This window comes from Taudactylus pleione, unplaced genomic scaffold (assembly GCF_031769625.1).
Source record: "Taudactylus pleione unplaced genomic scaffold, aTauple2 ptg000273l, whole genome shotgun sequence".
Classification (NCBI taxonomy): domain Eukaryota; kingdom Metazoa; phylum Chordata; class Amphibia; order Anura; family Myobatrachidae; genus Taudactylus; species Taudactylus pleione.
Window position 1 is genome coordinate 849,438 of NW_028284675.1, and position 20,894 is coordinate 870,331.

Genomic DNA, 20,894 nt, shown 5'->3' on the forward strand with positions numbered 1-20,894 from the left:
TTGTAAATGGCAGCCTGTGAAGATTATCGGGGTCTTTACGCCATCCAGGATTGTGTACAGTAACATCACCAAGTTCTAAAACAAATGCTTTTTGGGAACTTGATGAATGGCCCTGACAATTAATATAAAAGTAGGTGAAAGTTTTAATTTTCTCCTGCTTTTCAATAAATTAAGTGGTGAGGAATAGACCCCTATAAGTGCTTATTATGGCCCCTCCATGGGTTGCCAACACTATAAAATGAAACATATGCAGTTGCCCCTGTCCAAAATATAGCACGTCACACATGTTTCTAATGTAAACTGCAGCTCTGTGACACTGTGTACAGCACATTTTCCTTATTCAGGAGTAATACAGCTCAATTTTCAAAGTATTGTAATTGTCTCCATTTCCCAGTGTAAAGCTAGATATATATTCACCAATATATTTGCACATACTGTATATGGCCCAGAATACCTGTACACTTAAAATAAGCTGATCCCCACTATTGTCCTGTAGTGATTATCTGCCATCTAGGTAGATTGACAGGCCCTTATGTGACCCAGCTCAGTGGCGCACGCAAGGGGGGGGGGTCTGAGTACCTAGAAACTCACCCTACCCCTGACTGACCACGGCCGCCCCCTCACGGCATAATGCTATAATTTGCAGGTGTCATTATGGAAACCCCCCTTGCAAATCCTGCTTTTTTCCCTGCAGTTGATCTTCTCGAACATTGCTGTGTGCACTGCCATAACTATCATACAGTAGGTGCAGGGGGTGTGGCTGCTATGGGGACCGTCCCTGCCCATACCCCTATGCTGCCAGGCCAGCCCGCGTTCTCTTTCAGCAGTGTGCTGTGCAGCACAGGCACATCTGCCCTCCTGGTCACCTCCGTCTCTTCACTCTGATTGATACTGGGAGGAGGCGGGGCCATGATCTGGGGATGTCCCAGCAGACTCAGCATGGTCATGCCTCCTCCTAGCATCAGTCTGAACTGACCAAGAGAGGAGATATGCCCACCCTGCGCAGCACATTCTGAAGGAGGATGACCATGGAGGAGAGGTAAGTTGGGGAGATGGGGGTTGGGGGACCATATTTTGGCCTCTATTCACCACCACAATGGCTTTGAAATGAAACAAACAAGATGTGCTTTAACTGCAGACTTTCAGATTTAATTTGAGGGTAATTACATCCAAATCAGGTGAACGGTGCAGGAATTACAACGGTTTCTATATGTGCCTCCCACTTTTTAAGGGGCCAAAAGTAATGGGACTATCAACTCAAAAGCTATTTCATGGACAGGTGTGGGCTATTCCTCGTTATTTAATTATCAATTAAGCAGGTAAAAGGTCTGGAGTTGATTCTAGGTGTGACATTTGCATTTGGAATCAGTTGCTGTCGACTCTCAATATGAGATCCAAAGAGCTGTCACCATCAGTGAAGCAAGCCATCATTAGGCTGAAAAATCAAAACAAACCCATCAGAGACATAGCAAAAACAGGTGTGGCCAAATCAACTGTTTGGAACATTCTTAAAGAGAAAGAACGCACCGGAGAGCTCAGCAACACCAAAAGACCCGGAAGACCACGGAAAACAACTGTGGTGGATGACAGAAGAATTATTTCCCTGGTGAAGAAAAACCCCTTCACAACAGTTGGCCAAATCAAGAACACTCTCCAGGAGGTAGGTGTATATGTGTCAAAGTCAACAATCAAGAGAAGACTTCATAAGAGTAAATATAGAGGGTTTACCACAAGATGTAAACCATTGGTGAGCCACAAAAACAGGAAGACCAGATTAGAGTTTGCCAAACAACATCTAAAAAAGCTTATGGACAGATGAGGCAAAGATCAACTTGTTCCAGAGTGATGGGAAGAGAAGAGTATGGAGAAGGAAAGGAACTGCTCATGATCCAAAACATACCACCTCATCAGTGAAGCATGATGGTGGTAGTGTCATGGCGTGGGCATGTATGGCTGCCAATGGAACTGGTTCCCTTGTATTTATTGATGATGTGACTGCTGACAAAAGCAGCAGAATGAATTCTGAAGTGTTTCGAACAATATTATGTGCTCATATTCAGTCAAATGCTTCAAAACTCATTGGACGGCGCTTCACAGTGCAGATGGACAATGACCCGAAGCATACTGCAAAAGCAACCAAAGAGTTTTTTAAGGCTAAAAAGTGGAATGTTATGCAATGGCCAAGTCAATCCCCTGACCTGTATCCGATTGAGCATGCATTTCACTTGTTGAAGACAAAACTGAAGGGAAAATGCCCCAAGAACAAGCAGGAACTGAAGACATTTGCAGTAGAGGCCTGGCAGAGCATCACCAGGGATGAAACCCAGCGTCAGCGTCTATACGTTCCAGACTTCATACTGTAATTGCCTGCAAAGGATTTGCAACAAAGTATTAAAAAGTGAAAGTTAGATTTAGGATTGTTTAGTTTGTCCCATTAATTTTGGCCCCTTAAAAAGTGGGAGGCACATATAGAAACTGTTGTAATTCCTACACCATTAACCTGATTTGGATGTAATTACCCTCAAATTAAATCTGAAAGTCTGCAGTTAAAGCACATCTTGTTTGTTTAATTTCAAAGCCATTGTGGTGGTGAATAGAGGGCAAAATATGAAAATTCTGTCAATGTCCCAATATTTATGCACCTGACTGTATAACTAGTACCTTCTAGAAGATAATGGCTAGAATCTGATTGGTTGCTATGGGCAACATCTCCACTTCTCAAATCTCGCACTTTAGTAAATATATATATACCAGTGAGGGATGGCCATGTTTTCTGTGCATATGAAATGCCGTGGTCACATAAAGCCTTAGTCCATCCTTGTATGTACCGTATGTATATATGTATGTATGTATATATATATATATATATATATGTATATATATATTACAGCATTTTTAACAATCTCATAAATATGTACTTAAACTACATTGTTAATGTTCTCCCTTTGCAGAAAAGTACGGGTTACCGCAGGTCTCAGCATGGAATTTTGAAACTTGGAATGAACCAGATCATCATGATTTTGATGCAGTTTCCATGACCATTAAAGGTATTTTGCCCATCACTGACTCTATTTTACCACTTCATAGCAGATGGCATGCCAGGAGTACCATCCTACTTACAAGCAGTAGAATACCAGTGGCATACTTTATGTATTGCCCAGGAGAGGTGTTCTGTGTATATGAGTATAATTGTATACAGACCTTGCCAACAGTCTAACAATATGCTGTGCTTCACATTTTAAACTATTTGTGCTCGCTCAAATTAACTTAGGACACTATACTGATGGTGTGTATATTGCACATTTTGGCATGGCTGTTCCGATTTGCAGACCACAGAAGGGGTGTGGATTATCGAAAAGTGGGCATGCCCTAAAACAAATGCAGGTGTAGTTGGGTGAATTGGTTTTTGCCAGAGTGGGTATACTTTCTTTTAAAAACTTTTAAATAATGTAAATAATTGGGTTTCAGATGTCTGACTGGGGTTTATGGAGCGGTTCTCTGTCTAACTTTAGCTTATAACACAACTACAGTGAAATGTCCAGGTTAGCCTGAACAATGGATTTATATAATGCTTTATATAGTATCTATGAAAGATTACATTTTGAACTTTATTGCTGTACTAGTAAAAAATAAAATTGTTTAGTTGTTTGAACTTAATTCATTTAGAAAAACATCACACCCGCATGTTTATATGCACTGAGTCATACCCTGCAGCTAAGCTACGCATATATACAGCACAAGTAATAAATGTATTTATTATATGTGCTTTCTATCAGTTCAGCAGGACCTCATTCAGCTGAATAGTGTTTTCCTCAATTCATGAAAGTGGAGACAAAACGATGTCACCGACCAGAAAATTAATGAAATGACACATTAGAATCTAAGGAAAACAATAATTGAAAGAATTTTACACTTTACCTGAGTTTATATTACAAGTTATCCCTTTGTATTACTCAAAGACAATATTAACCATTTCTGAAGCTTTCCCTTACCATATTTATAATTAATTATACTTATCTGTGTCTAAATAACTTGTACAGAAAATCTTATTGTCCATTCTGTATTAACAGTTTATAGCCTATTTGCAGCACCACTATTTTCATTGAGCTGCAGGAGGCAGAGGTGCAAAGCCCCCATCACATCTCACCTGTATGTTCCCTCTTGGTTCTTTCAGAGAGTTCAATACAAATACAAAATGTGTTCTAAATTTTCCTATTCCTCACCTCTGTCTGCAGCACTCCTCCTCCATACTGCAGAGAGAAGTTCTTTAGGGGTCTATGTACTAAGCAGTGATAAGTGAGAGTGAAAAGTGATGTCTGTGATAAGTGCCAGCCAATCAGCTCCCAACTGTCATTTTTCAAACACAGCCTGTGAGATGACAGTTGGAAGCTGATTGGCTGGCACTTATCACAGACTTATCACTTTTCACTCTGTCACTTATCACTGCTTAGTACATAGACCCCTTATTTTGCTATTAGACCTTTATTCAGAGGGTTTGCCGATGAGAAAAAAAGGATACTGTAAGCATATTAAAGGACCACTCAGGGCAACTCGTGGCTGGCTGTATAAAACAAACTTACATACTGGTAGTTTAATTGCGAGGCTAGCGGAAGCATCCCTGCGCACCCTATGCTGTTACATGAAATGTTCTGCACACTTTCCCAGCACTTTACATAATGGATGAGCAGCCAAGGGAGTCACAGGCTGCTGATCCTTAACATCAGGGACCTGTGCTTAGTGGATCCTTAGTGGGGGAAATAAAATACACAGAATGAATGGCATTATATAAATGTACAGTAATAATAATTCGGGGGATATTCTATAATAGAGGAGCAATGGAAATTGTGCTTCAACTGGCCTTTAGGATTGTCTTTCTTTGTACTACATACAGTATTCTCTATATCATAGTTTTATGGCTCAGTGACCACAGCAATATCCCATTACTTGTCATGTAATGTAGTTGGCTACAAATATTTCTTAAGTAACAAATGAAAAAGAAAGAACCTATATAAATCCTAAATAAAGACCTAGGGGTAAATTTACTAAAGTGAGAGTTTTTAGAAGTGAGTTTTAAAAGTGATGTTGCCCATAGCAACCAATCAGATTCTAGCTATTATCTTCCAGAAGGTGCTTGTTAAATGTTAAGTATAATCTGATTGGTTGCTATTGGCAACATCACTGTTAAAACTTAGGGCCTGATTCAGAGCCGCTCGTAAGCGGACGCTCGTCCGCTCCGAGCGATGTTTGCCCAACTGCGTATGCGTACGGATCGTTATACGCATGCGCGAACCAGTCAGTGCGGTTGAAATTCATGTGCTCGCAAAATAGTGAATGCCTGATAATTTGAGTGACAGAAAGAGGCGTATGTGGGTGGTAACGGGGGAAGGTGCTTGAAAACGGGGAGTGGAGATCCGAACGCAGGCGTGCTTAAAGGTCAAAACGGGCGTTTTATGGGTGTGCATAATTAAAACAGCAGCGTCATTGACCACGTCACTGGGTTATTTTATAGTCAGAACTGCTCGCAAAATTATGGTAGGAAAAACCAACCCCAAGAATAGCGAGCAGTTCATACCCTGGTCGATGTACTCGATTAATCTAATAAATAGCGGACATGACGTAGGATGCGAGCGGCCAGAGGGCGTATTTTTTCAAAAAACGACCGCAAGTTTGGTTCGCTCGTTCAGACCTAGAGGCGTGAACAGACCGCAAAGAGCGAACGGTTGATTTGAATAGCCACCCCTATTTTCTGGACGAGCGAGCGCTAATTGCGTCCGGCTCTGAATCAGGCCCTTATTTCTAAAAACTCTCAGTTTAGTAAATTTACCCCCTAGTCTAAAAATGTTGTGTAAAACCAAATATTAATTCCATGAAAAACATTTCTAGGCACAATTTGAGATTCCTCCACATACAGAATGTCCTCTACCGTCTCTCACAGGTAGGTTCTTTAGCAGGTTACAGTACCCAACTTGTTACAATTGCAAACTTGTTAAGAAGTAGCTTTTATATGTAATTTGCTTTTCGTACCCTTTTCACTAGATCTAGGTCTTAGTAACTACATAAAACACCATTCATTTATGCAGGTTTTCAGAACTACTATGATGCCTGCTCTGAAGGACTGAAACAAGCAAGTCCGCTGCTGAAATTTGGAGGTCCAGGAGATTCATGCTGGTCACCACCAAGGTCACCTATTTGCTGGGGTCTCCTGTGTCACTGCTTCAATGGGACCAATTTTTTCACTGGGGAAACAGGTGTGAGGCTGGATTATATTGCTCTACACAAAAAGGTTTGTACAGAATGCTGTAAATTACATGGGGATGATTGATATGCTAGTTCAAGATCATGTATATAGGTGAAACAATTATGTTATTTTATTAGCATTACGTTCCACATATAAATTAAAACATAATTGGCTAAATTCAATTAGGAGCGAGTTGGGTCCTGCAAGCCGGGACAATTCAGACAGCAAGTTTAATTTGCAATTCAATTCCAAACTCACATCACTTTTTCCCTGCAAATTCACATTTTATTTTTGTTTGCACACCCACCTGAGCAGAAGAAAATAAATTCTTTATTTTATGGTAAAAATGTCAGGACATAGTGGAAAACCTCTGGTACATCCCACCCAATGAATAATCATGCATTTTGGAGAGGTTTAAATAGTATAATTTGGCCAATAAAGACGTCTGTTTTCAGGTGAGTTTCTCTAAAAAGCTCAATAGTGGGTTAAATTATGTGGTACAGGTATGCTGAGGTAAGTGATGTGGGACAGGTATGTGGAGGTGTAAGTGATGTGGCACAGGTATGTGGAGGTGTACATAATGTGGGACAGGTATAGTGGAGGTGTAAATAATGTGGGACAGGTATGTGGAGGTGTAAATGATGTAGGAGAGGTATGTGGAGGTGTAAATGATGTGGGACAGGTATGTGGAGGTATAAATTATACTGGACAGGTATGTGGAAGTGTAAATAATGTGGGACAGGTATGTGGAGGTGTAAATTGTGTGGGACAGGTATGTAAATGTGAAAATTATGTCAGATGTGTGTGGAGGTGTAAATGATGTGGGACAGGTATGTGGAGGTATAAATGATACGGGACAGGTATGTGGAGGTGTAAATAATGTGGGACAGGTATGTGGAGGTGTAAATTGTGTGGGACAGGTATGTAAATGTGTAAATGATGTCAGACATGTGTGTGGAGGTGTAAATGATGTGGGACAGGTACGTGGAGGTGTAAATGGTGTGTGGCAGGTATATAAAGGTATAAATTATGTAGGACAGGTATGTTAAGGTGTAAATGATGTTGGACAGGTATGTGGAGGTGTAAATGATGTTGTACAGGTATGTAAAGGTGTAAATGATGTGGGGCAGGTATGTAAAAGTATAAATGATGTAAGACACGTATGTTAAGGTGTAAATGATGTTGGACAGTTATGTGGAGGTGTAAATGATATGGTACAGGTATATAAAGGTATAAATGATGTGGGACAGGTATGTAAAGGTGTAAATGATGTTGGACAGTTATGTGGAGGTGTAAATTATGTGGGACAGGTACGTAGCGGTGTAAATGATGTGGGGCAGGTATGTTAAGGTGTAAATGATGTTGGACAGTTATGTGGAGGTGTAAATGATGTAGTACAGGTATGTAAAGGTGTGAATGATGTGGGGCAGGAATGTAAAAGTATAAATGATGTAAGACACGTATGTTAAGGTGTAAATGATGTTGGACAGTTATGTGGAGGTGTAAATTATGCGGTACAGGTATATAAAGGTATTAATGATGTGGGACAGGTATGTAAAGGTGTAAATGATGTTGGATAGTTATGTGGAGGTGTAAATTATGTGGGACAGGTACGTAGAGGTGTAAATGATGTGGGGCAGGTATGTAAAGGTATAAATGATGTAGGATAGGTATGTTAAGGTGTAAATGATGTTGGTCAGTTATGTGGAGGTGTAAATGATGTGGTAAAGGTATGTAAAGGAGTTGTTCTGATGGGAAATGGGATTTTAGATCTTGCAGATGGCAGCTAAATGTTTTTTTAAAAACTTGTATAAAGACATTTGAAAACATTAAAAAATCACAGTAAACAAATTTCTTCTTCATGCCATATGGGACACAGTCAAGTACCATGGTATAGGCTGGAGCAGGAGGAGTCCAGGCACCAACTAGTTAACATTTGTCTCCCAGAAGTCCCAGCTCCTCCTCTCTTATATCCCATCCCCAGCCCCAGACAGACCAGTTTTTTTAGTTGGTGCCTTGCAGGAGCAGTACCATGTTAGAGACTGCTTTTAAGCAGTCTATGCTTTTTTCTTTTCTTTTATTTACATTTTTTATTTTAACATATGAGTTTGCAGTGCTAGGCGTCCTATAGCTGCCACTCCACCGACCACCAGCACCGGCGGCTGTGGCACTGGCGAATGGGTCAGTGACTTTGGCTGGTCCCCCAGCACACATCGGGGACCCGCAGCTGGATGCCGGGGGAAGCACCGCTGGTGCTATACAAGATAAGAGTGGCTCCCTGCTTGTTGTCCCTACTGGTGTAGGAGACCACCGGCGGCGCTGACAGCCCTCTAGGTCCTCTGGAGCCTCAGCACACAGAATTGCACCTGCAACAATACATGAAGACTATATGGTGACAGAAATTCAGAGATATTACTTGCATGCATTTGCAAATCCATGGGAAGCTGCTAGGCCACGTCATGGCTTCTCTATTACTAGCAGTCCCTAACACTAAGGGGTTCACATCTGGGGCGCAGGGCACCCCAAAAAATGTCCAGTCTAGGACCCCCCCAGGGCATCACATGAAAAAAGGGAGGCACCCTCCCTCACTGCAGAAGCCATGCCATAGGGATAGTCCTTCTCTCTCTCCCCTCCCATCTGAGACACTGAGCAGCCATTTAATCAGTGCCTGCTGCAGTTAGTCTCTGGAGAGCTCTAGAGGGCTCCTGTCTTCCTATATACCTTCCACTCTGTGGTTAGGTTATACATTAAAGCTCCTTCCCACCGAGTGGGGTTTGGATTGTTGAGCATTTAACTGTCCATTGTTATAGCATTGAATTTTGCGTTTGCATGTAATTGTAGCTTACAGTTTTAACACTGAACTCTGGCACGAGCTCCTCTCCAGGTGGTCAGAGAGACTCTTATTGGAGGATTGCTGCAGACGGGGGGTGGGGGGTTTCAACCCTCTTCTGTTAAGGCTCACTTTGTGTTTGAGGTCACATTCATTGCTCTTTCCCTTATACACACAGTTGTTTACCTAGTTGGTGTGTGGGCACAGCCGTGGAACACTTTACATGTATTCCATGTGCAAGGCACCCAGGGATGGGGGTGTTTCAGTATATTACAACTGCAGGACTTGTTACACTGTGCCTGATTCAGAGCTGAACGCTCTGACCAGAGCGCTCGCTCTGAATCAGGGCCCTCCTACCTGTTTTAGGAGCGTCCTCATGTATGCTCGCATAGCTGTGGGTTACCACCCACAGCTTATGCGAGCGTCCATGATGATGGTCGCGATGGTCAAGACCATCGCGACCATCGGGCTTGCGACGAGACCCTGTGGTAGGGTCTCGCTGCCGCAAGCCCTGGAGTGATTTTGGCTCTATCAGAGCCAAAATCACTCCCACTGACATCACTAGTGATGTCAGTGGGGCCGGCTTCAGACGGTAGCCGTTCCCATGGGAACGCCTCCCTCTGGCAGGCACGCCCACCAAAGGGGGCATGCTGTCAATCAACATTGACAGCATGCCCCCTTTGGTGCGAGACCCGGAGCGATGGAGAGCCCGTCGCTCGCCGGGTCTCGCGCATGCGCACGACGGAGCTCCCCCCGTCGTGCGCATGCGCAGTGGGGGAACATCGACCCGCTTGCGAGTGTACTGCCGCTCACGAGCGGGTCTGAATGACCCCCACTGTTCTTAATCCCCATTCCATGGGACGGATTATTTTTTTTTGTCTTCTACGACTTTCACAGACGGGGCTGGCCATCTTCAAGACAGACTTTGGCCAGCTAGCTCCGTTTAACTATCCGTTGCGCTTACGCTGTGGCGGACCTTCCTGTTCTGTCTGTGGTGATGGCTCATTCCACCAGATTGGTGGGTACTTCTTGGACAGCTCGTAAGGGTGCCTTGGCTAAGCTACTTCATAGGGCGGTCCAGTGGTCCTTCTCCATTACATTACTAAGTTTCTATTCATTTGACACCTTCGCTACCACGTTTGTGGATTTTGGTTGAAGGGTTGTCAGCGCAGCTTCGGCGCGTCCCCTCCCTTAGTGGGATAGCTTGGGACATCCAATGGTAATGACTGTGTCCCCTATGGCATGAAGAAGAAAAGGACATTTATGGTCTTACCTGGTTAAATCCTTTTCTTCGGAATCCATAGGGGACACAGGGTGCCCACCCTGATGCTCTGGGCTGGCAGAGTTTTTTACTCTGCTTCCATTCCTCCTTTTGGCGTTTCTGGATGTTGGGACAGGTGTGCGTGTTCCTTCTCCTCTTTCTCGCTCCTGCCTTGGGCTTGCTAACTAAACTGGCCTGTCTGGGGATGGGATATAGGGGAAGAGGAGCCGGGGGTTCTGGGGTAAAAATGTTAACTAGTTGGTGCCAGGACTCCTCCTGCTCCAGCCTATACCATGGTAATGACTGTGTCGCCTATGAATTCCAAAGAAAAGGATTTAACCAGGTAAGACCATAAATCTCCTTTTTTCTTTACCCCAAAATATTGTAAAGATTTGCATCTACTGAAAAACACTTGCTTGCTATAATTTTTCCATCATTAATAAAAAAATTGCAAAACTCAGCATTTTACACCTTTTAAGAACCCCCAGTGCTTCCCTATGGCCACTAACATCCTTCTATGTTATCCAGGATGATTTCCCCACTTTTTCATGTACTTCTCCCAGGTTACTGTTTGTAGAAAAGTCTCGCAATCTCACTGCGAGTCCAGCGAATTGCCGTTTCTATTTGAATCTTGCATTTCACAGGTGCACGCGTTGTCGCGATATATGTGAGTTTTATGATGTGAGTTGGCTTTTGAAAACTCGCATCTAATTAAATTGACCCCTTTATGTTTAATTCACCATGTTTTGCTTTGTTTTTGTTTTTTTCATATTCCTGCCATTTATTGTTAGAATATATTTTGGGTAATAGGTAGGGGTGAGCGGGTTCGGATTTCTGAAATCCGAACCCCCCCGAGCCCCCCCGATCCGAGTCCGATCCGAGTCAGGCTCGACTTTTCCCGCCTGACTCGGATCTGAAATCGAGGCAAAACGTCATCATCCCGCCTTCCGAGTCTCGCGGGTTTTGGATCCTATATAAGGTACCCGCGTCGGCGCCATTTTCTCACTCGGCTGTGGACAGTGAAGAGGGAGGGTGGGAGTTAGGGCTGTGTAGTTTAGTGTAGTGTAGTGTAGTGTAGTGCTGCTGTTGTCCACTACTTCAAAGTCCATAGGGGCTGGCTGTGTTGTGCTGTGCTGCTGTTGTTAATAGGGGCTGTGTCCACTACTTCAAAGTCCATAGGGGCTGGCTGGACTGTGTTGTGCAGTCAGTTCTCCATAGGGGCTGTGTCCACTCCAAAGTCCTGTGCAGTGTCCCAGTCCTAAAGGAGTGCTGTAGTGTTGTCCAGGGGGTGCTCTGTCCATCAGGGGTGCTCCCCCCAAGTGCTAAAAAAATAATATATTTTCTGTGTTTGTGAATTGTGTGCGCAGTAGCCGCACGTGCATCAACAAAGTAGTGCCAAGCGTGCGCCTGTGTCATAAGTAAAGGGCCGGCTGGCTTGACCGTTAAAGGGTGCTGTAACCCCCGAAAGTACACTCCAGTCCAAACCAAAAAAAAATTATTTTCTGTGTTTGTGAATTGTGTGCGCAGTAGCCGCACGTGCATCAACAAAGTAGTGCCAAGCGTGCGCCTGTGTCATAAGTAAAGGGCCGGCTGGCTTGACCGTTAAGGGTGCTGTAACCCCCGAAAGTACACTCCAGTCCAAACCAAAAAAAAAATTATTTTCTGTGTTTGTGAATTGTGTGCGCAGTAGCCGCACGTGCATCAACAAAGTAGTGCCAAGCGTGCGCCTGTGTCATAAGTAAAGGGCCGACTGGCTTGACCGTTAAGGGTGCTGTAACCCCCGAAAGTACACTCCAGTCCAAACCAAAAAAAAAATTATTTTCTGTGTTTGTGAATTGTGTGCGCAGTAGCCGCACGTGCATCAACAAAGTAGTGCCAAGCGTGCACCTGTGTCATAAGTAAAGGGCCGGCTGGCTTGACCGTTAAGGGTGCTGTAACCCCCGAAAGTACACTCCAGTCCAAACCAAAAAAAAAATTATTTTCTGTGTTTGTGAATTGTGTGCGCAGTAGCCGCACGTGCATCAACAAAGTAGTGCCAAGCGTGCACCTGTGTCATAAGTAAAGGGCCGGCTGGCTTGACCGTTAAAGGGTGCTGTAACCCCCGAAAGTACACTCCAGTCCAAACCAAAAAAAAATTATTTTCTGTGTTTGTGAATTGTGTGCGCAGTAGCCGCACGTGCATCAACAAAGTAGTGCCAAGCGTGCGCCTGTGTCATAAGTAAAGGGCCGGCTGGCTTGACCGTTAAGGGTGCTGTAACCCCCGAAAGTACACTCCAGTCCAAACCAAAAAAAAAATTATTTTCTGTGTTTGTGAATTGTGTGCGCAGTAGCCGCACGTGCATCAACAAAGTAGTGCCAAGCGTGCACCTGTGTCATAAGTAAAGGGCCGGCTGGCTTGACCGTTAAGGGTGCTGTAACCCCCGAAAGTACACTCCAGTCCAAACCAAAAAAAAAATTATTTTCTGTGTTTGTGAATTGTGTGCGCAGTAGCCGCACGTGCATCAACAAAGTAGTGCCAAGCGTGCGCCTGTGTCATAAGTAAAGGGCCGGCTGGCTTGACCGTTAAAGGGTGCTGTAACCCCCAAAGTACACTCCAGTCCAAACCAAAAAAAAAAATATTTTCTGTGTTTGTGAATTGTGTGCGCAGTAGCCGCACGTGCATCAACAAAGTAGTGCCAAGCGTGCGCCTGTGTCATAAGTAAAGGGCCGGCTGGCTTGACCGTTAAGGGTGCTGTAACCCCCGAAAGTACACTCCAGTCCAAACCAAAAAAAAAATTATTTTCTGTGTTTGTGAATTGTGTGCGCAGTAGCCGCACGTGCATCAACAAAGTAGTGCCAAGCGTGCGCCTGTGTCATAAGTAAAGGGCCGGCTGGCTTGACCGTTAAAGGGTGCTGTAACCCCCAAAGTACACTCCAGTCCAAACCAAAAAAAAAATTATTTTCTGTGTTTGTGAATTGTGTGCGCAGTAGCCGCACGTGCATCAACAAAGTAGTGCCAAGCGTGCGCCTGTGTCATAAGTAAAGGGCCGGCTGGCTTGTCCGTTAAAGGGTGCTGTAACCCCCGAAAGTACACTCCAGTCCAAACCAAAAAAAAATTATTTTCTGTGTTTGTGAATTGTGTGCGCAGTAGCCGCACGTGCATCAACAAAGTAGTGCCAAGCGTGCGCCTGTGTCATAAGTAAAGGGCCGGCTGGCTTGACCGTTAAAGGGTGCTGTAACCCACAAAGTACACTCCAGTCCAAACCCAAAAAAAAATTATTTTCTGTGTTTAGCCGCACGTATATATCAAATCGATATAACATAAATGGAGGACCAAACTTTCTCCGATAAAAATAAAATAGAGAAAGATCAAGAACCACTTCCTCCTAGTGCTGAAGCTGCTGCCACTAGTCATGACATAGACGATAACATGCCATCAACGTCGTCTGCCAAGGCCGATGCCCAATGTCATAGTAGAGGGCACATACAATCCCAAATGGCAAAGTTCAGGAAAATGACCTTGAAAAAGACATTTAAATCAGCTGAAGAGAAACGTAAACTTGCCAATATGCCATTTACGACACGGAGTGGCAAGGAACGGCTAAGGTCGATCCCTAGTATGTTCATGACTAGTGGTTCAGCTTCACATGACGATGGAAGCCCTCCTCCCACTAAAAAAATCAAAAGAGTTAAGCTGGCAAAAGCACAGCGAAGAACTGTGCTTTCTAAGAAGATATCACAAATCCCCAAGGAGAGTCCAAGTGTGGTGGTGGTTGCGATGCCTGACCTTCCCAGCACTGGACGGGAAGAGGTGGCTCTTTCCACCATTTGCACGCCCCCTGCAAGTGCTGAAAGGAGCACCCACAGTCCACTTGCTGATATGCAAATTGAAGATGTCACTGTTGAAGTACAACAGGATGAGGATACTGGTGTAGCTGGCGCTGAGGAGGAAGTTGGCGAGGAGGATTCTGATGGTGATGTGGTTTGTTTAAATCAGGCTCCGGGGGAGACAGTTGTTGTCCGTGGGATGAAAAAGCCCATCACGGTCATGCCTGGGCAGAAGACCAAACATTCCACCTCTTTGGTCTGGCAATATTTCTATCCAAATCCGGACAACAACTGTCTTGCCATATGTACCATATGTAAAGGTGAAATAAGTAGGGGTAGGGACGTCAACCACCTAGGAACATCCTCCCTTATACGGCACCTGCAGCGCGTTCATAAAAAGTTACTGTCAAGTTCAGAAACTTTGGCTAAGACCGTAAGCAGTCCAGGGACACCTAAATCCCGTTGTCCTGTTGTATCCAAGCGCCTGCAAACCACACCGTCAACTCCCTCCTCGTCAATTTCCTCCTTAGTTAGGATCGGAAGTAGTCCTGCAGGCCATGTCACTGGCATGACTGACTCTCCTATCCGGGATTCCTCCGGAGGATCCTGCATTGCTACGCCTACTGCTGCCGCTGCTGCTGTTGCTGCTGCTGGGAGTCGTTCATCATCCCAGAGAGGAAGTAGGAACACCACTACTTTTACTAAACAATTGACCCTCCAACAGTCCTTAGCGAGGAGGATGAAGTACGACAGCAGTCATCCTGAAGCAAAACGTATAACTGAGGCCTTGACTGCTATGTTGGTGTTAGACGTGCGTCCGGTATCCGCCATTAGTGCAGTGGGATTTAGACAATTGATGGAGGTAGTGTGTCCCCGGTTCCAAATCCCGTCTAGATTCCACTTCACTAGGCAGGCGATACCGAGACTGTACAGAAACGTCAGAAAAAGTGTCCTCAGTGTCCTGAAAAATGCCGTTGTACACAATGTCCACTTAACCACGGACATGTGGACAAGTGGAACAGGGCAGACTAAGGACTATATGACTGTGACAGCCCACTGGGTAGATGTATCACCTTACGCAGCAACAGCAGCAGCGTCACCAGTAGCAGCATCTCAGAAATGCCAGCTCGTTACAAGGCAGGCTACGCTGTGTATCACCGGTTTCAGTAAGAGGCACACCGCCGACAACCTCTTAGAGAAACTGAGGGAAATCATCGCCCAGTGGCTTACCCCACTTAGACTCTCCTGGGGATTTGTGATATCTGACAACGCCACCAATATTGTGCGGGCATTACATCTGGGCAAATTCCAGCACGTCCCATGTTTTGCTCACACAATAAACTTGGTGGTGCAGAATTTTCTGAAAAGCGACAGGGGCGTGCAGGAGACGCTTTGGGTGGCCCGAAAAATTTCTGGCCACTTTCGCCATTCAGCGACTGCGTGCCGAAGACTGGAGCGCCAGCAAACACTCTTGAACCTGCCCCGCCATCACCTGAAGCAAGAGGTTGTGACGCGGTGGAACTCAACCCTCTATATGCTTCAGAGGATGGAGGAGCAGCAAAAGGCCATACAAGCCTATACATCCACCTATGACATAGGCAAAGGAGGGGGTATGCACCTGACTCAAGCGCAGTGGAGAATGATTTCCGTGTTGTGCAAGGTTCTCCAGCCCTTCGAACTTGCCACACGTGAAGTCAGTTCAGACACTGCCAGCTTGAGTCAGGTCATTCCCCTCATCAGGCTTTTGCAGAAGCAGCTGGAGAAAGTGAAGGAGGAGCTAAGACGGAGCGATTCCGCTCGGCATGTGGGACTTGTGGATGAAGCCCTTCATTCGCTTTGCCAGGATTCCAGGGTGGTCAATCTGTTGAAATCAGACCACTACGTTTTGGCCACCGTGCTCGATCCTAGGTTTAAAGCCTATGTGGTGTCTCTCTTTCCGGCCGACACAAGCCTGCAGAGGTGCAAAGACCTGCTGGTGAACACACTGTCAGCTGAAGCGGAACGTGACACGTCAACGGCTCCTTCTTCATTTTCTCCTGCAACTGGGGCTGCCAGGAAAAAACTTAGGTATCCTAAGCAACCCGCTGGCGGTGATGCAGGGCAGGCAGGACCAAGTTTGGACATCTGGTCCGGACTGAAGGACCTGGCAACAATTTCTGACATGTCTACTGTCACTGCATATGATACTGTCACCATTGACAGAATGGTGGAGGATTACATCGGTGACAGCATCCAAGTAGGCATGGCAGACAGTCCATACCTGTACTGGCAGGAAAAAGAGGCAATTTGGAGGCCCCTGTACAAACTGGCTCTATTTTACCTGAGTTGCCCCCCCTCCAGTGTGTACTCCGAAAGAGTGTTTAGTGCAGCCGGGAACCTTGTCAGCGAAAGGCGTAGGAGGTTGCTTCCACAGAATGTGGAGAAGATGATGTTCATCAAAATGAATTATCAGCTCTTCCAGGGAGACCAGCCTCCAGAAGGTACAGAGGGACCTGTGGTGGTGGATTCAAGTGGGGACGAGTTAATACTTTGTGAGGATGAGGATGTACACACTGAAGAGGGTGAGGAATCGGTGGATGAGGAGGATGAGGATGACATCTTGCCTCCATAGAGCCAGTTTGTGCAGGGACACATTAATTGCCAGCTTGTTTTGTGGGGGCCCAAACGAACCAATCATTTCAGCCACAGTTGTGTGGCAGACCCTGGCGCTGAAATGATTGGTTTGTTAAAGTGTGCATGTCCTGTTTATACAACATAAGGGTGGGTGGGAGGGCCCAAGGACAATTCCATCTTGCACCTCTTTTTTTTCTTTGCATTATGTACAGTTTGGGGCCTAGTTTTTCAAACTGCCATCCTGTCTGCCACTGCAGTTTCACGCCTAGATGGGTCACGTGTTTGTGCCGCCCACTTGTGTCGCTTAGCATAGTCATCCAGCTACCTCGGTGCAACGTTTTGGACATAAAAACACTATTGTGAGGTGTGAGGTGTTCAGAATAGACTGGAAATGAGTGGAAATTAAGGTTATTGAGGTTAATAATAGCATAGGAGCAGAAAAACCTACAAATTCTGTGATTTTAGCTGTTTTTATGCTTTTTTAAAAAAAAATACAGATCCAAAACACAAAACCCAGAACCCAAAACACGGAAGGGTGGTTTTGGCAAAACCAATCCAGATCCAAAACACGAAGAAAGATCCAGATCCAAAACCAAAACACAAAACACGAAAAGTGGCCGGTGCACACCCCTAGTAATAGGGTAGTTTTTCAGAGATCGATGACTACTGTCATATAAACATATACATTTAAAATATCACAATCTTGTTTTTAAAGTACAGAAATTCCATTGCCTTATGAATGTTCCAGGGTCCTTCAGAGAATTTTGCTTAAAGGGGTTTGCACCTAAGACAAAGTGTTCACTATGGGCTGTGGGTGGACATACTGTACTAAAATTGTATGATGCACTCCCAGTGTCATTTTTCACAGTGTTTAATTGCTTGCACTAATCTTCAAACCATATATGGAGGCAGTACATTACACTTTATTTTGAAGTCTACCTGTTCTTTTTAAGCATTGTTAGGTACAGTGAGGAAACAAGTGACAGAAATTAGAAAAGGTTCCAATGCTTCAATAGGCAGCCAGAGAAATGGTGCATGTGTAATATAACTTCATCACGCCAAGGAAATCACTTTTCTCACTCTCTATCATTACTTAATTACTATAAAAGCAGGTGAAACTGAATTCACCGGCTTTGGTAAAAATGAAGTTTTCGAGCCATTCATCAAAAAGGTAATTCAGGAGATATCACAGATATCTCCTGCTTACCTCTCTCTCCCGGAATGGCCCGCTGTCTCCATACACTACTAGTATCACATATATCTCCTGCTTACCTCTCTTTCCCGGAATGGCCCGCTGTCCCCATACACTAGTATCACAGATATCTCCTGCTTACCTCTCTCTCCCAGAATGGCCTGCTGTCCCCATACACTAGTATCACAGATATCTCCTGCTTGCGTCTCTCTCCCGGAATGGCCCGCTGTCCCCATACACTAGTATCACAGATATCTCCTGCTTACCTCTCTCTCCCGGAATGGCCCCCTGTCCCCATACACTAGTATCACAGATATCTCCTGCTTACCTCTCTCTCCCGGAATGGCCCGCTGTCTCCATACACTACTAGTATCACATATATCTCCTGCTTACCTCTCTTTCCCGGAATGGCCCGCTGTCCCCATACACTAGTATCACAGATATCTCCTGCTTACCTCTCTCTCCCAGAATGGCCCGCTGTCCCCATACACTAGTATCACAGATATCTCCTGCTTGCGTCTCTCTCCCGGAATGGCCCGCTGTCCCCATACACTAGTATCACAGATATCTCCTGCTTACCTCTCTCTCCCGGAATGGCCTGCTGTCCCCATACACTAGTATCACAGATATCTCCTGCTTGCGTCTCTCTCCCGGAATGGCCCGCTGTCCCCATACACTAGTATCACAGATATCTCCTGCTTACCTCTCTCTCCCGGAATGGCCCCCTGTCCCCATACACTAGTATCACAGATATCTCCTGCTTACCTCTCTCTCCCGGAATGGCCCGCTGTCTCCATACACTACTAGTATCACATATATCTCCTGCTTACCTCTCTTTCCCGGAATGGCCCGCTGTCCCCATACACTAGTATCACAGATATCTCCTGCTTACCTCTCTCTCCCAGAATGGCCCGCTGTCCCCATACACTAGTATCACAGATATCTCCTGCTTGCGTCTCTCTCCCGGAATGGCCCGCTGTCCCCATACACTAGTATCACAGATATCTCCTGCTTACCTCTCTCTCCCGGAATGGCCCGCTGTCCCCATACACTAGTATCACAGATATCTCCTGCTTCCCTTCCTCTCCCGGAAGAGTCTGCTGTCCCCATACACTAGTATCACAGATATCTCCTGCTTCCCTTCCTCTCGCGGAATGGCCCGCTGTCTCCCCACACAATAGTATCACAGATATCTACTGCTTACCTTCCTCTCGCGGAATGGCCCGCTGTCCCCATACACTAGTATCACAAATATCTCCTGCTTATCTCTCTCTCCCGGAATGGCCCGCTGTCCCCATACACTAGTATCACAGATATCTCCTGCTTACCTCTCTCTCCCGGAATGGCCCGCTGTCCCCATACACTAGTATCCCAGATATCTCCTGCTTACCTCTCTCTCCCGGTATGGCCTGCAGTCCCCATACACTAGTATCCCAGATATCTTCTGCTTACCTCTCTCTCCCAGAATGGCCCACTGTCCCCATACACTAGTATCACAGATATCTCCTGCTTACCTCTCTCTCGCGGAATGGCCCGCTGTCCCCATACACTAGTATCACAGATATCTCCTGCTTACCTTTCTTTCGCGGAATGGTCCGCTGTCCCCATACACTAGTATCCCAGATATCTCCTGCTTACCTTTCTCTTCCGGAATGGCCCGCTGTCCCCATACACTAGTATGAGGACAGGAATTCATTAAGCTCCAAAAATACAATATTTTCTGAGCTTGACTGCGGGAACATTCACCATCTTCAGATGGCTTGTGCTCCCACTACCCGCTCCTTCCCTATGTGAAGGAGTCCCGGGTCGCGAAGAAGGATCCTTTGAGATCCCACCGCCCCTGTTCGGCTCCTTTCACCAGATGCCGGGGCTCTTGTGCACGTGCGTGACTTGTAGGTCACGCATGCGCACTAGTTACACTGTTGCAAAAGAAGCAGTGAAAAGTTCCGGGTAGATAGCTGATCCGAAAATCACTGCGCCGGAGCAATAATGAATTGATCCGGCGCTCGCGGCAAGATGAAATGTTAATTGTCAGGGTACTTTCGGACCTCGATACTTAACATGATGAATAGAGCCCTAAAACTACTATATGTTGTGTAATAAGCATTTTTTAAAGATGGACAATAAAAACAAAGCATTTGTTATCCATAGGTAAACAAAGAGATGGGAATCCCCAGTTGCCTCAAACCCCCTCACCCTCCCCAGCAGGCGGCTTAAATCATTACCACGATTGCAGTAGTATATAATACAATTTAACTAGAGCTGTGGTCAACGGAGGCATTATAAGGGAAGGAGTGTAGTTGCTGCATACCCTATGCCCAGTGGTAGCAGCTTCTCCTACAAATAATGCCGTGTGTTTGGATCTGAGCGCTCAATCAGCACATTGAAGCAGAGAGCAGCTGCCAGGAAGAAATGACAGGTGTTTTATCATGAGGTGGGGAAGTATGTGCTTACAAATCTCTGATCTGTCTGCGGGTTGGGTATGGGACGCCGACAGTCAAAATGCCGACTGTCATGATACCAACAGCAGCATCCCGACGGTCAACATCCCAATAGATTTTGGTATGTATTTTAAGCCAAATCTTAATCCTTACCCTAACGCACCCCTCCTGCAGCCTAACTTTAGTCCACCCCTCAAGCACCCTAACCCTCCTGTCTCACAGCCTTACCGTATCCGTCCCCTCCCGCTGCCTAACCCTCCCCCTAATGCCTAACCTTAATACTTACTGTCAGAATCTGTTGGGATTATGACCATCAGGATGCCACTGTCGGTATTGTGACCGGTACTGGGATCCTCATTACATCCCCTATCTCCTACAGGTTGTACACGCATTTCCCAGAAAAACTAAGACACCTGTCTAGGTCCTCCTTTTAATCAGATTACAGCAGCCCCACAAAGGAGCATGGACTTCATGCCTCCTGAATAATGGTCCACAATTCCCTAATATTGGCT

At 45.4% G+C, this 20,894-nt stretch overlaps 1 protein-coding gene across 2 annotated transcripts in view; it reads left to right on the top strand.

Annotated features, from left to right (window-relative positions):
- IDUA (alpha-L-iduronidase) overlaps window positions 1-20,894 on the top strand; it is a 215,464-nt gene that overhangs the window by 145,136 nt on the left and 49,434 nt on the right. For both annotated transcript variants that reach the window (XM_088481439.1, XM_088481440.1), the window contains exons 5-6: window positions 2,952-3,047; window positions 6,081-6,283. In XM_088481439.1, coding sequence (XP_088337565.1) covers window positions 2,952-3,047; window positions 6,081-6,283 — 299 coding nt within the window. The remainder of the gene's footprint in view (window positions 1-2,951; window positions 3,048-6,080; window positions 6,284-20,894) is intronic.